General features: G+C 42.5%; 1 protein-coding gene across 1 annotated transcript in view; it reads right to left on the bottom strand.

Moving 5' to 3' along the window:
- The window catches only part of LOC124039031, a 37,455-nt gene extending 24,392 nt beyond the window's left edge, over positions 1-13,063 (bottom strand). Inside the window, exon 1 of the mRNA XM_046354914.1 lies at positions 13,021-13,063. Within this exon, the coding sequence (XP_046210870.1) occupies positions 13,021-13,063 (43 nt within the window). The remainder of the gene's footprint in view (positions 1-13,020) is intronic.
- Between the last annotated feature and the right edge of the window lie 3,904 nt (positions 13,064-16,967).

Genomic DNA, 16,967 nt, shown 5'->3' with positions numbered 1-16,967 from the left:
TGTGTGAGCTATAGAGATGAGGTAGTCATTAAAAATCATGTTAAACACCATTATTACACACCGATTGAGTCATTACAAATTATTATGTGACTTGTCATAACAAATGGGGTAGAATATGTATTTACTCAAAACATTTCAGCTTTTACAGTGCCTTGCAAAAGTATTCATCCCCTTGGCATTTTTCCTATTTTGTTGCATTACAACCTGTAATTTAAATATATTTTTATTTCGATTTCATGTAATGGACATACACAAAATAGTCTAATTTGATGAGGAGAAATGACAAAAAATATCTTGATCTGTCACATGATCTCAGTATCTATACACCTGTTCTGAAAAGCCCCAGAGTCTGCAACACCCCTTAGCAAAGGGCACCACCAAGCAACCGGCACTATGAAGACCAAGGAGCTCTCCAAACAGTTCAGGGACAAAGTTGTGGAGAAGTACAGATCGGGGTTGGGTTATAAAAAAATATCCAAAACTTTGAACATCCCAAAGAGCACCATTAAATCCATTATTAAAAAATGGAAAGAATATGGCACCACAACAAACCTGCCAAGAGAAGGGCCGTCCACCAAAACTCACGGACCAGGCAAGAAGGTCAATAATCAGAAGCAACAAAGAGCCCAAAGTTAACCCTGAAGGTGCTGCGCTCCACAGCGGAGATTGGAGTATCTGTCCGTAGGACCATTTTAAGCCAAACACTCCACCGAGCTGGGCTTTATGGAAGAGTGGCCAGAAAGAAGTCATTGCTTAAAGAAAAAAGTAAGTAAACACGTTTGGTGTTCACAAAAAGGCATCAAACATATGGAAGAAGGTACTCTGGTCAGATGAGACTAAAAATGTGCTTTTTGGCCATCAAGGAAAATGCTATGTCTGGCGAAAACCCAACACCGCTCATCACCCCAAGAACACCATCCCTACAGTGAAGCATGGTGGTGGCAGCATCATTCTGCGAGGAAGTTTTTCATCAGCAGGGACTGGGAAACTGGTCAGAATTGAAGGAATGATGGATAGTGCTAAATCCTGGGAAATTCTTGAGGGAAACCAGTTTCAGTCTTACCAGAGATTTGAGACTGGAACGGAGGTTCACCTTCCAGCAGGACAATTACTCTAAGCATGCTGCTAAAGCAACACTCGAGTGGTTTAAGGGGAAACATTTAAATGTCATGGAATGGTCTGGTCAAAGCACAGACCTCAATCAAATTTAGAATCTGTGGTATGATTTTTTATCCCCAAGATTGCTGTACACCAGCGGAACACATCCAACCTGAAGGAGCTGGAGCAGTTTTGCCTTGATGAATGGGTAAAAATCACAGTGGCTAGATGTGCCAAGTTTATAGAGACATACCCCAAGAGACTTGCAGCTGTAATTGCTGCAAGGGGGTCTATTTCATTTGTTTCACAATAAGACTATTTTGCATCTTCAAATTGGTAGGCATGTAGTGTAAATAAAATGATGCAAACCCCCCCAAAATCCATTTTAATTCCAGGTTGTAAAGCAAGAAAACAGGAAAATTGCCAAGGGGGTGAATACTTTCCCAACTCACTGTAATTTTTAAAACATAATTCCACTTTTACATTATGGGGTATTGTGTGTGGGCAAGTGACACAAAATCTCAATTGAATGTGGAAAAAGTTGAGGGGTGTGAATACTTTCTGAAAGGACCTGCAAATGCGTATTTTGTTTTCTGTGGCAGTGATTTTCCAGCAATGCAAGCATTCTTTTGTGTGATCAAGTTGACTACAAAGCTAAGATTTGTTAAATAGTAACTTGCTTTTACCAGGAGCTTTTCTAATAGCTTTATTGAGGCAAAACTCTGTGTAACGTTCCCAAAGGGTTTTACAACACGTGCCTTAAGTATGGTGGTCCTCAGCTTAAAAAAATTAAATAACAGCGTGAGCACATAAAGCAAGACTTTAAGCCAAGACCTGCAATGTTTCAACTAAGCCTACAGAATATTTTTAAGGCAATTACTCATTTACATTTCAAACAATGCTGCAAAGTTTCATAAACAGCTGCAAAATGCCTCCCGGGTGGTGCAGTAGTCTAAGGTTCGAGCCCAGGCTTAAAAAACAAAACAAAAAGAACAGCTGCAAAATATTTCAAAGCCCTAAAAAGTTTCATGGACACCTTAAAAGTTTCATAAAAGGATGCAAAATAATTTAAACACCTGCCAAGTTGCAAAGACACCTGCAAAGTTTCGTAAAAGGCTGCAAAATATTTTAAGGCACTGAAAGTATCAAAGAACTGAGGATTGTTATGGAGCCCCATGAGAAACACCTGATGCTACGCTGACTTCTTTCTCCTGGATGCTCTCCTTCCCAAACAGTCCCATTGTGTGTTTTATGCTTCTATACTAAATATATCCAATCCATGACAGTGTCTACATGCAGGACTGAAGATAAAGAATTGCAGAAAAGGCCACGATAACAAGCTCTAAATGGGATCCTTGGGACTTCACAAATCTGACATCACCCAATTGAAGTTTACATTTAAAACGGTTAGGGTTAGGTCAGTGTTAAGTGAAAGGTAGGGGTTACGGTAAGGGTTTAGGGTAGGGACACCCCAAGGAATCCGGATAGTACTAACCAAGCTGTGACTGTTGTGGGGCAGACAGGAGAAGCATTTTAGTGTGCTTTAGTGTGCTCAGTCTGCCGGTCCGTCTCGAAGGTTGTTTGAATATTCTTTACTCCAGGTCCAGATATAGCCATGGGCCAGACTGTCCTGTACTGGAGCCAGCATATCTCTCTCTCGCTCCGTCTCCCCGTCTCTCTCTGACACTGACTGTCTCTGATTCATGACTAAGACTCCCTGGAAGAATTGATGACAGCAGCTGTCTGATTGCTGGCCGTCCATCTGCTACTATTGCCTCTAAATTCTAAATTACAATTCCTCCAAGAAAACTGTCTGGCTGGGCTGTTTTCTGCCCCCTCCACCACCACCACCACCACCACAACCACTACCAACACCACCCTCGCCTTCATATCCTTTATTCTCTTCTCCAGCGGTGACAAATTCCCCTGAGGTTTGTTCTCTTTCACTTTTAAACTGAGAGGGGGGAAATTCTGATATCTGGGAGAATAACACTAAAGCCAATCACTTGCTGAAACTCAGAGTAATTGCGTACGGTATAAGAAAGAAAAATACACAAAATACATACAAATTCAATCTCAGTTCCGTTTTCATGGTATGAAAGCAGCAACCATAGAACTGAGAGCTGCACAATTGTTTGAGTTATCCTATTATGTGCTGTCTGTGTGTGTTGATTGTTCTGTTTTTGGCTGGCTAATGTCAGCGCTATATTTGTGCCATTTTCAAGTGCCATTTCAGTGTGTGTCGGTTGCTGATGACTGGTGCCAAATTAAGGGTGTGTGTGAGTGTGTGTGTGCTTATGTTGGGATGCAAGCAGCACAAGTTGTTTTCCTCGAGCCTCGACAGGAAATGAGGTCAGCAGCTCTAATAAGAAAAACAATGGTGTCAAACATGTTCAAACAGTGTGTCACCATGCCAAATGAGATCTCTGGGAAGCCGGTAAAAGCAGGTAAAAACGGACTTGTAGTCAATTACGTTGGGATGGTTACCCGGCCTATTGTACAAATGATGGTCATTACCCCTTTATTCGCCCACCACGTGTGTTCATTTTATGAGTAGGTAAATAAGGATATAAATGCCGGTTGCGGAGAAAAAAATGAAGAGTATATTTCCAAAACTGTAAACTTTGCCAAAATATTTCAAACTACTTTTGTAATACAACTTTAGGTATTTTTAAACGTTAATAACAAATCAAATTGTAGACGTGTCTATATGTGATCAATACAGGAAGAAAACAAACCATGCTACTTTTCACGTCTTGCGCAACTCTCAACAGTGTTACCCAGTTCCTAGATGGCCTTCTTTTTCATTGCACAAATGAATAACCTCAACCAAATTCCAAAGACTGGTGACATCCAGTGGAAGCGATAGGAACTGAAAACTGGCTCCTAAGAAATATAATTTGCCAATGAAATCTCACTGAACAGAAAGAGACCAAAAAAAACAACATTCTGAACTGTTAGTCCTCGGGGTTTAACCTGCTACATAAGTTCTGTTATACATGATACAAACAGTTTTAGAAACTTCAGAGTGTTATATATCCAATTATACGAATAATATGCATATCTTATGTTCCTGGCATGAGTAGCACAAAGTTGAAATTGGGCACGCTATTTATCCAAAAGTGAAAATGCTGCCCCCTATACCTTAAGAAGTTTTAAGAGGTGTTTTTAAATATTTTTTTTACCCCCTTTTTCTCCCCAATTTCGTGGTATCCAATTGGTAGTAGTTACAGTCCTGTCTCATCGCTGCAGCTCCTGTACGGACTCGGGAGAGGCGAAGGTCGAGAGCCATGTGTCCTCCAAAACACTTTTTCTCCCTAATTTCGTGGTATCCAATTGTTGTAGTAGCTACTATCTAGTCTCATCGCTACAACTCCCGTACGGGTTCGGGAGAGACGAAGGTTGAAAGTCATGCGTCCTCCGATACACAACCCAACCAGCTTCTTAACACAGCGCGCATACAACCCGAAAGCCAGCTGCACCAATGTGTCGGAGGGTACACCGTGCACCTAGCAACCTTGGTTAGCGCGCACTGCGCCCGGCCCGCCACAGGAGTCGCTGGTGCACGATGAGACAAGGACATCCCTACCGACCAAGGCCTCCCTAACCCGGATGACGCTAGGCCAATTGTGCATCGCCCCACGGATCTCCCGGTCGCGGCCGGTTACGACAGAGCCTGGGCGCGAACCCAGGGACTCTGATGGCACAGCTGGCGCTGCAGTACAGCGCCCTTAACCACTGCGCCACCCAGGAGGCCCGCACTGCTTCTTGACACAATGCACATCCAACCCGGTAGCCAGCCACACCAATGTGTCGGAGGAAACACTATGCACCTGGCGACCTGGTCAGTGTCCACTGCGCCCGGTCCACCACAGGAGTCGCTAGTGCGCGATGAGACAAGGATATCCCTGACGACCAAACCCTCCCTAACCCGGACGACGCTGGGCCAATTGTGCATCGCCCCATGGACCTCCCGGTCGGGCCGGTTGCGACAGAGCCTTTAAAGAATAAAAGCTAATTTACCAACATTTCTGAAAATGGAAATATTGCGTTTTGGAAAGAAACTCTTCAGGTGTCGTTGTTCCCAGTGTAGCAAGCAGCCGACTTCAAAAATTTAACCTTGGCAAGATTGGATTTCTGCGAACCCAGTAAAAAATGGACAAATAGCAATCTCCGTCAGGATGGTTACATGGCCTATTGTACAAATCATGGCCATTAACCCTCTATTCTCCAACCATATGTGTGTTGAAGGAAATAAATGCAGGTTGTGGAGACATAAGTATTGATTTTATTTTTTTAGCCAGCAGCACAGTGATGAGCATGCTTTCTCTACAACATTATTTTCTTATAGATGCTCTCCAAGAAAACAGCATGACCTCTGTGACCCTTGTGTGTGCCACTTCTTGAGAAATAACTTCAAAATATGCTTCCTCCTGGCTTATAATGACCATGGGCTATTCTTTTGCTTCCCACGACATGCCAAATGGAGACCGGAGACTGAAGGGAGAACAGAATAACGACCTGGTAAGAGCGAGACGAACAAGACTTATGAAATGTTTTACAAGATTATTTGAATGTTTTAAGGCACTCATCCTCTCTGTCAATGGATAGTGAGGCTGTGTCATCTGGAAGATAGCAACAGCCAACAGTCAGTCAGTCAGTCCCAGAAGCTAGGAATCTGTTAGGAATACATTGGCAGGATAGCTATGACTGAGCTGCATAGCAGAGGCTCCACCTCTAACACTTCTTTCTCAATGCAATTACCATGCCACACCACTGCACCCTGCCAGCCATGCAACCTCAGCCATCCTCTTGAAGCTGTGAATTGTAGGCCAGCGAACCAAACAGGAGGACACCCCAGCACACAGGCAAGACAAAAAAGATAGTTTGATACTTGAGAGAACACATTGGGGCTTTCTTTGAGTCACTGTAGCATTTGGAAAGGGTCAGGAAACCAGATAAAGCCAAACACATTTCAAGCCACATTTCAAACCACCTTCATAGAAATCTGATTCCTGGCCATGTGACTTGTGTCTGAATGGTCAAATCTGATTTATTTCCCCTCGAGTGGTTTTTGGACATATTTTTGGCACATGTTGTTGCCTGCCAGCTACTCTGTTGACAGTTTGACTAGAACATGTGGTAGCTAACTAGATTGTTAATTGTTTAAAAACAAATTAGTGAATGTGCTAGAAAGCTAATGAGGTACCTAGCTCGCTAGTTGACTGCTGTGGCTAGCCAAAAAAGTAATCGTTTTGAGGCTTAAAAGGTGTTCTTTAATTATGATTTTGAACATTCAAAGCAACTGGGAAATGTCCATGGCAGGCATTGTCACCTTATCTTGCTACATAACGTCTGAGTGATAGGAAGTACAAGCAACACCACCAATCAAATCAAATCAAAATGTATTTGTCACGTGTGCTGAATACAGTGAAATGCTTACTTACAGGCTCTAACCAACAGTGCAGAAAAGGTGTTAGGTGTACCATAGGTAGGTAAAAAAAAAAACAACAGTAACAAGACAGGCTATATACAGTAGTGAGGCTATAAAAGTAGTGAGGCTACATACAGACACCGGTTAGTCAGGCTGTAGTATGTACATGTAGATATGGTTAAAGTGACTATGCATATATGGTGAACAGAGGAGCAGTAGCGTAAAATATGGGTTGGCGGGTGGTGGGTGGTGGGACAAAATGCAGATAGCCCGGTTAGCCAATGTGTGGAAGCACTGGTTGGTCTACCCAATTGAGGTAGTATATACATGAATCAGCCTACTCCACTGTGCACACACCCGCTGTTACTATGACGACTAGCGTAGCCATGTCAGCAAATTACTGTTGACATGAACACCCACAAATCCGGTTCATTCACAAGTACATTTCTGTTTGGATAGACAGTATTCAAAAATGAATTTGGAAAACAAAACTGAGTTGAGCATTAAGTCCTGCAGTGTGAACAAGGCTTCATTGTTCAGATTTCTGGAGTATGCGCTACAGTACATTGTAATACTGTTTGTGTCCCAAATGGCACCCATAGTCCCTATATGGTGCTCTTCATTTGCCTACAGGGCTCTGGTCAAAAATATTGCACTATTTAGGGATAGGGTGCCATTTGGGGGGCAAGCAAACTATCCTGGGCTTATTTTAAGTGCACTAAACTGAGTCTACATTTCTGTCACAATTACATTTGAATTAATCTTGAAAGGCTTACAATAAGGGCATTTCTCTAAATAGGGGCGGCAGGTAGCCTAGTTGTTAGAGCATTGGGCCCGTAACCGATTGCTGGATCGAATCCCTGAGTTGACAAGGACAAAATCTGTCGTTCTGCCACTGAACAAGGCAGAATATATATAGAACATTTCTTTCCAAGCATTTCCGTAAGTCCACACAAGTTTATTCAACTGTCTTCTGACTTTGATTAGAGCGATGTTGATGTTATGAGTGATGCCAACAGATTACAGATTGCTCATCATCTTCATTCATCAGTGAGTCAATGGTTTGAATAGTCTCGCTGGGAATGAAATACAATGGAAAAATGTGCAGCAGACAGTAAAGACCAGCAGTCGATTTATTTAAGCATTATTTCTTGCATTATTAGGCCTACTTTACAGTATTGTCACCTACTGTACCTTTTCATTTTCCTGGGCTTTCGAGTTCACTGTAAAACAGGCATCCGATGATAGTGTTTGAGAATAGCACTGTCTGTGACCAAAATCCCCAAATCTACTAGAATTTTTGAAATGTCTCCAGTAGATTTTCCATTCCTCCTAAATGCCCTAATCTGCTCACTGGAATTAATAGAGATCCTGGTCATGGTGCTACAGTATGTTGTACAGCATAATCAAAGTGAGGACAATCTGCAATCTGCTGTATACTTATAGCCTATTGTAACCTGAATGTCACTCCTTTCCTCATTCTGGCCAAAACTCCACCCTTAACACAGTTACCATTCAAAAACTAGTCGTTTATCTAAAAAAAATGATATTGCGACCAAAGAGAACAGACAAAATGGACACAGTTTTCATCAAGCCAGCTTCTTTCTCTGGTGCTACCCGTTCCAGGGTTACAACTGTAACCACCAGAGGACTTGAAAATGAGCTGGAGCTGAGAGGATCACCAAAACTAAAGGTATTCTTGTATTTTGGTTTCAGTTTTCAATTTTATAAAAATAATAAAAGGTATATAGCCTATCAATGTGTAGGCATACTGTGTAATAAAATCGATAATTATGTACTAAAAACGTGAATGTGTTTTTGCAGAGCTTACAACCATGCCGGCAACCATCCGTGGAGATCAGTGGACAAGAGGCTGGACAACGGGCCACACCGAAAACAAATGCATGGTTGCCAAGAAAGTTGTTAGTTAAGCTAGATTCTTAAAATGTGTATGCAGCATTTGTGTGTTGGAGTCGCTTTTAATGCTTAATTAACCGTTTCTATCATAGGCCACTGTAATCGATGGGGGCTCAGGGCAGTACCATTCTGCTCATCTGATGAAGGTGCTCATGGGTGAGATTCAAACTTCAAAGACCGAAATCGAGTCATTGAAGGCAGACCAGCAGAAAGAGAAACATTCTCTGAGGGCAGAGATACAGGCGACAGCTGGTGCACTGGTCCAGAGCCAGGTGGTATTAGCAGAGAGTCACTCCTCATTAGCGGAGAGTCAGGCGGCATTGGTGGAGAGTCAGGTGGAGAATGATGTGTTGAAAAGGGTGAGAAACAAGATGGAGTCCCAATCCATGCCAGGCACACCTGTGAGCTCTGGAACTCCACCTCCGACAGCCAGAGTAAAGATACGTGGCGGGTTCGTCAGGTCGTCAGTTTACCTTGACATTTCCATTCCTCTTCTGACAACAGAACTTGACCAACTGCTCACCAGGCACAGCAAGGGTCACCCGGACCTTTATGCTGTTCTGCTATTTCAAGGATGTGTAACTGAAGAGAGATACCACGAGTGGGCACAGAATACAAACTGGGATGGATCCCGAGGCAAATGTGGCCTACCAGTGAACCACCAGGTGTGCATCATTAATACTGTGTCTCAGAAGTGTCTGTCCATGACTGATGCAACCCAAAAAAGCATTAAAGACAGTTAATGATTTCTTGAGGTCACCGAGAAAGTTTGGACATGGCCGCTCCCCCTTATGTAAGGAATTAGCCTACAGTACATACTGTAGTAAACATGGGAAAGTGCCTATGTTTACTTGTCAGACTGAACAGGAGCCTAATAAACATCTACAGGTGTCTTATATCTTCAAAATGCTTTATTATCCAAATGTAAAAGCATATACTGTACAGTACTGTATTTCTTCATCAGCATCTTTATGCTTTTGTTAATAAAATAATGATACAAATACAATTTTAAAAATGTTGATGTTTATTTAGTTATGGATCCATAACGAATTACTATGGGAATAAATATCACTGACTTACAGAAATATTGGAACAAATTTGTCTAATGAAGGCAAACAATTTGGAATCCTTCAATGCTTTTATACTGTAACCTCCTTCCGGCGCCGACAGAGATGGCTGCCTCGCTTCTCGTTCCTAGGAAACTATGCAGTATTCTTTTTTTATTATTATTTATCACATTGGTACCCCATGTAATCTTAGGTTTTATTACATACAGTCGGAAGGAACTACTGGATATAAGAGCAACGTCAACTCACCGTCATTACGACCAGGAATACGACTTTCCCGAAGCGGATCCTGTGTTTTGCCCACCACCCAATCCCAGCCAGCGAACCAGTACAATGACACTGTAAAAGGGGCAGATGAAGTGTTCTTCTACAATCAATCATGGATTACAAAACGAAAACCAGTCCCGTCGGGGACCAGGATGTCTTGCTCCCAGACAGACTAAACAACGTATTTGCTCGCTTTGAGGACAAAACAGTGCCACTGACGCGGCCCGCTACCAAAACCTGCGGACTCTCCTTCACTGCAGCCTACGTGAGTAAAACTTTAAAACGTGTTAACCCTCGCAAGGCTGCAGGCCCAGATGGCAGATGGCTGTTCCCACATGCTTCAAGAGGGCCACCATTGTTCCTGTTCCCAAGAAAGCTAAGGTAACTGAGCTAAACGACTACCGCCCCGTAGCACTCACTTCCGTCATCATGAAGTGCTTTGAGAGACTAGTCAAGGACCATATCACCTCCACCCTACCTGACACCATAGACCAACTCCAATATGCTTACCGACCCAATAGGTCCACAGACGATGCAATCGCAACCACACTGCACACTGCCCTAACCCATCTGGACAAGAGGAATACCTAAGTGAGAATGCTGTTCCTCTACTACAGCTCAGCATTTAACACCATAGTACCCTCCAAACTAGTCATCAAGCTGGAGACCCTGGGTCTCAACCCCACCCTGTGCAACTGGGTACTGGACTTCCTGACAGGCTGCCCCCAGGTGGTGAGGGTAGCTAACAACATCTTCACCCCGCTGATCCTCAACACTGGGGACCCACAAAGGTGCATTCTGAGCCCTCTCCTGTACTCCCTGTTCAGCCACGACTGTGTGGCCATGCACGCCTCCAACTCAATCATCAAGTTTGCAGATGATACTACAGTGGTAGGCTTGATTACCAACAATGACGAGACGGCCTACAGGGAGGAGGTAAGGGCTCTCGGACTGTGGTGTCAGGAAAATAACCTCACACTCAACGTCAACAAAACAAAGGAGATGATCGTGGACTTCAGGAAACAGCAGAGGGAGCACCCCCCTATCCACATCGACGGGACATTAGTGGAGAGAGTAGTAAGTTTTAAGTTCCTCGGTACACATAACGGACAAAGGAATTGGTCCACCCACACAGACAGCATCTTCAACCTCAGGAAGCTAGAGAAATTTGGCTTGTCACCAAAAGCACTCACAAACTTTTACAGATGCACAATCGAGAGCATCCTGTCGGGCTGTGTCATCGCATGGTACGGCAACTGCTTCGCCCACAACCGTAAGGCTCTCCAAAGGGTAGTTAGGTCTGCACAACGCATCACCGGGGACAAACTACCTACCCTCCAGGACACCTACACCACCCGATGTCACAGGAAGGCCATAAAGATCATCAAAGACAACAAACACCCGAGCCACTGCCTGTTCACCCCTCTATCATCCAGAAGGTGAGGTCAGTACAGGTGCATCAAAGCAGGGACCGAGAGACTGAAAAACAGCTTCTATCTCAAGGCCATCAGACTGTTAAACAGCCACCACTAACATTGAGTGGCTGCTGCCAACACACTGACTCAACTCCAGCCACTTTAATAATGGGAATTGATGGGAAATTATGTAAAATATATCACTAGCAACCCTAAACAATGCTACCTAATATAATGTTTACATACCCTACATTACTCATCTCATATGTATATACTGTAATCGATACCATCTACTGCATCTTGCCTATGCCGTTCTGTACCATCACTCATTCATATATCTTTATGTACATATTCTTCATCCCTTTGCACATGTGTGTATAAGGTAGCTGTTAGGTTAGATTACTCGTTGGTTATTACTGCATTGTCGAAACTAGAAGCACAAGCATTTCGCTACAGTAGCATTAACATCTGCTAACCATGTGTATGTGACAAATAACATTTGATTTGATTTACTCCCAACGGTCACGTTGTACAGCACCATATTTTCCATTCCACCCCAACGGAAACCCTGAGGGTTTCGTTTTTAGTTCTTCTCGGAATAGAAACACCATAATATTAATCAAATTAATTAAGCCAAATTTCTTGAAATCAATCCATATACTATGCTAATATGGAAGACTATCAAATGCTTCTCAAATATGCCCTCTGGTGGTCAAAACTAGCACTAACTTACATCAACAGAAAATATGGCTAACAATTAGATAACGTGCCACAGAATGCTGCAGCAGCCCACAAGGTGTGCTGCAGTATGACGCAACTTTTAAAGTAGGAACCACTGTAGAAGCACAATGACTAGGAATAACTCACTAGAAAAGCAGGAAACTGGGAAGAAACCTAGCGAAACCAGACTCTGAGGGGTGGTGCTGGGTGGAGATTATAATAGTTCAGATAGGTCTTTAAGATGTTCAAACGTTCATAGATGAGTTGTATGATTTTTAAGTAATTCATTTGCATTTTATTGCATGACATAAGTATTTGATACATCAGAAAAGCAGAACTTAATATTTGGTACAGAAACCTTTGTTTGCAATTACAGAGATCATATGTTTCCTGTAGTTCTTGACCAGGTTTGCACACACTGCAGCAGAGATTTTGGCCCACTCCTCCATACAGACCTTCTCCAGATCCTTCAGGTTTCGGGGCTGTCGCTGGGCAATACAGACTTTCAGCTCCCTCCAAAGATGTTCTATTGGGTTCAGGTCTGGAGACTGGCAAGGCCACTCCAGGACCTTGAGATGCTTCTTAGTTGCCCTGGCTGTGTGTTTCGGGTCATTGTCATGCTGGAAGACCCAGCCACGACCCATCTGCAATGCTCTTACTTGAGAGAAGGGGGTTGTTGGCCAAGATCTTGCGATACATGGCCCCATCCGTTCTCCCCTCAATACGGTGCAGTCATCCTGACCCAAAGAATGATGTTTCCATCTCCATGCTTCACGGTTGGGATGGTGTTCTTGGGGTTGTACTCGTCCTTCTTCTTTCTCCAAACATGGCGAGTGGAGTTTAGACCAAAAAGCTCTATTTTTGTCTCATCAGACCACATGACCTTCTCCCATTCCTCCTCTGGATCATCCAGATGGTCATTGGCAAAATTCTGACGGACCTGGACATGCGCTGGCTTGAGCAGGGGGACCTTGCGTGCGCTGCAGGATTTTAATCCATGACGGCGTAGTGTGTAACTAATGGTTTTCTTTGAGACTGTGGTCCCAGCTCTCTTCAGGTCATTGGCCAGGTCCTGCCGTGTAGTTCTGGGCTGATCCCTCACCTTCCTCGTGATCCTTGATGCCCCACGAAGTGAGATCTTGCATGGAGCCCAAGACCGAGGGTGATTGACCGTCATCTTGAACTTCTTCCATTTTCTAATAATTGAGCCAACAGTTGTTGCCTTCTCACCAAACTGCTTGCTTCTTGTCCTGTAGCCCATCCCAGCCTTGTGCAGGTGTACACTTGTAACCCTGATGTCCTTTACACAGCTCTCTGGTCTTGGCCATTGTGGAGAGGTTGGAGTCAGTTTGATTGAGTCTGTGGACAGGTGTCTTGTATACAGGTAACGAGTTCAAACAGGTGCAGTTAATACAGGTAATGAGTAGAGAACAGGAGGGCTTCTTAACCTCTTGCTCCTACCGGACACGCAGGCGTCCCATCTAGACATCTGGAAATGCAAATGCGCTACGCTAAATGCTAATAGTACTAGTTAAAACTCAAACGTTCATTAAAATACACATGCAGGTTATTGAATTAAAGCTACACTCGTTGAGAATCCAGGCAACAAGTCAGATTTTTAAAATGCTTTTCGGCGAAAGCATGAGAAGCTATTATCTGATAGCATGTAACACCCCAAAAGACCCGCAGGGGACGTAAACAAAATAATTAGCATAGTCGTCGCTACACAAACCGCACAAATAAAATATAAAACATTCATTACCTTTGACCATCTTCTTTGTTGGCACTCCTAGATGTCCCATAATCACTATTGGGTCTTTTTTCGATTAAATCGGTCCATATATAGCCTAGATATCGATCTATGAAGACTGTGTGATAAACGGAAAAAAATAGCGTCTTATAACGTAACGTCATTTTTTAAAATTAAAAAAGTCGACGATAAACTTTCACAAAACACTTCGAAATACTTTTGTAATGTAACTTTAGGTATTAGTAAATGTTAATAAGCGATCAAATTGATCACGAGGCGAAGTATATTCTTTAGCTGTCCGTCTGGAAATAATGTCCGGGTAAATCTCAACCAAAATATCCGGTCGGAGACCTGAACAAATGGCTTCTCTCTTCTTCGTTTGACCAAGAAACAAAGCCTAGACAAATGACAAGACTGTTGACATCGTGTGGAAGCTGTAGGTATTGCAACCTCAGCCCCATTTATTGTGGTTTGCCTTTATCAATGGGTTGAAGTGGCGGATGGATATATATTTCCATTTTCAGTGATCAGATTTTCCTGCGCTTTTCGATGAAACGCACGTTCTGTTATAGTCACAGCCGTGATTTAACCAGTTTTATAAACGTCTGAGTGTTTTCTATCCACACATACTAATCATATGCATATACTATATTCCTGGCATGAGCAGGGCGCTGGAATGTTGCACGATTTTTAACAGAATGTTCGAAAAAGTAGGGGGTAGGAGTAACAGGTTAAAGAAAAACTAGGTCTGTGAGAGACAGAATTCTAACTTGTTGGTAGGTGATCAAATACTTATTTCATGCAATAAAATGCAAATCATTTACTTAAAAATCATACAATGTGATTTTCTGAATTTTTTAAGATTGTTTTTAGATTCCATCTCTCACAGTTGAAGTGTACCTATAATAAAAATTACAGACCTCTACATGCTTTGTAAGTGGGAAAACCTGCAAAATCGTCAGTGTATCAAATACTTGTTCACCCCACTGTATGTTTACACAAGCAGCCCAATTTTGATCTTTGCCAGTAGATTGGTCTTCTGACCAACAATTGGGTCAATGATCAGAATTGGGATGCAAGTGTAAACGAAGCCCATGAAACACAGTCATGGTGGTACTGGTAACTCAACAATTCCCTCGAAAGGCACACTGGGAAATAAGTCTTACATCTGTCATGACTGTCCTTTGAGGATCAGAATGGACCAGATTAGACTGATGGGGGATGGTGACAGTAACCACGCCTCCCTCTCTCCCTCAGAGGGAGGCCCTGCTGTAAATCTCTAGAGGGGGAAACTCTCTCTCTCTACCCTTCAACCAAAAGCAATAACTTTGTTTAGAGAGACTTTTGCCGCGCAAAAACTCTAACGTCCAAAGAGTGAACTTTGGAAAAATATTTCTAACATCCGAATGTGGGAAATGGTTAGTGGAAGAATAAAGTCAAAGAATAATAATTTCATATTGTTTTTCATTTTGTGATGTCATTAGTAAGGTTATAAAATAAATACTGTATCTTGAAAAGTATTTACACTACAGGACTAAAGTCTCCATCCAATAGACCATATGAAAAACTATAACAGTATTTTTGTTAAGAAAGGAATGTGGTTTTAGTTTTCTAATAAGATAACTTTTTATCATATCCTTTGCACAGTAACTAGCCACGCCCCGAGCGAGGTCAGAAAAGCTTGTCAGCGTGATGGAACCTCCCTTTTCGACCAGAGTGCAAAGGATTGGAAGAGAAATGAACCTTTAGACCAGAAATGCGTGAGGCGTTAGTTACATGTAGGAAATTGTTGACATGTTGAACCAACACCTTCCTTTAGACCAGAAAGATGTGAGACCATGGTTAAATGGTTAGAAACGCTGAAACTCTCAACACAAGGTGAAGAAAATTAACTTACCAGACCAGGACCATGCCAGTCTGCAGGTGGACATGTAAAGTGAGTTTGGAACTTTGACTATTTACCCGAAGAAGAAAGGAGAAAATCCTCTTCTAAGGGTGTACCATATTACTGTCAACTAGTGTGTGTGGTGGAGCCTGGGTGTTTATTTATTTTGTAAAAAGTTGGAATAAGCAGTCTTGTTAATTACTATACACTGTGTTTCCGGCCAATTGCTTTACATTGTGAACATTTTAAATATGCCATTCATCTCCTTTTAAGCATGAAAACACTTAAAAAGGCACACAGAGAGGGACACATGTACACATACAAACATTTATTAATGCCAATTGAGAGATATTGTATAACCATATCACCGGATTTTTCGGACTGTTCACTAAATCAAACAGGTTTATTACCATCTGTACACAACGCATCAATCCTACTCTACGGGTGGTGGTGGCTCAATGTCTTACGTATCGTAAGGTGTTGAATGTGAATGTAAATGTGAATGTCCAGGTGCAGCATGGTGTGACATTTCATGCAGCCTTTGTTTTCTTTTAAACCGGATAATGGGAGGAAGCCTTGATACAGAAAGAATCTTATTGTGAAGCAACATTCTCATTGCGTGAGACAGTGTCGTCTGTTTCTCTATGATAATAATGGCATTTGACTGTCTAAGGCAAGGTTACTTATCAGACAAGTATTGAGAAAACTACACCCAAAACTACTCCCCCGGGTAAGTCAAAATCTCCATTCTACAGTACATCAACAACTAGTAGGTCTCTCTCAATCTAAACTCTCTTTCCTTGTCTGTCTGAGTTGTGTTCTAAGAACCTCTTTCGTGACACCCTTTCCTAGTTCCCAGTTTCCATTAGCACATATCTGATATAATTTGCCTTTGGGAAACGTATTTGCTTGCCCTTATCAATCGCTCCCTGTGATATCCACGACTAAGACGTTACAGAAAGAATTTCACTTTCAATTTCCATATTCGTGTGTGAGAAAGATGAAAGGATTGAGAGCAAAAGAGAGAGCGAGAGAGAGAGCGAGAGAGAAAGAGAGAGAGAAAAAGAGAGAGAGCGAGGCATTTGCACTGGAAATTATGAGCCTCTTCCCCTCTCCTCTTCTCGTCTACTGTCAGAAGCTGCCATGATCATAATGCATCCAAATGAAATAACCAGGAGAATGATAGAATGATAGAACAAGAATAGCATAAGAACAACATTTTGTGAAACTTGTTCTTCTTCTTCATGGAGCATGGACTGCTGATTTGAAAGGCTGAGGAGCTTAGATCCTACAAGCCCTGGCCTGAAGACCCCCTGAACTGAAATTCATACACATGTCCAGTCCTCTCTCTCTCTCTCTCTCTCTCTCTCTCTGTCTACAGCTACCATTTTTGTCATGTTGCTTTTTATTTGAC

Source organism: Oncorhynchus gorbuscha, linkage group LG07 (assembly GCF_021184085.1).
Source record: "Oncorhynchus gorbuscha isolate QuinsamMale2020 ecotype Even-year linkage group LG07, OgorEven_v1.0, whole genome shotgun sequence".
NCBI lineage: Eukaryota > Metazoa > Chordata > Actinopteri > Salmoniformes > Salmonidae > Oncorhynchus > Oncorhynchus gorbuscha.
This window is presented reverse-complemented; position numbering and strand designations above follow the sequence as displayed.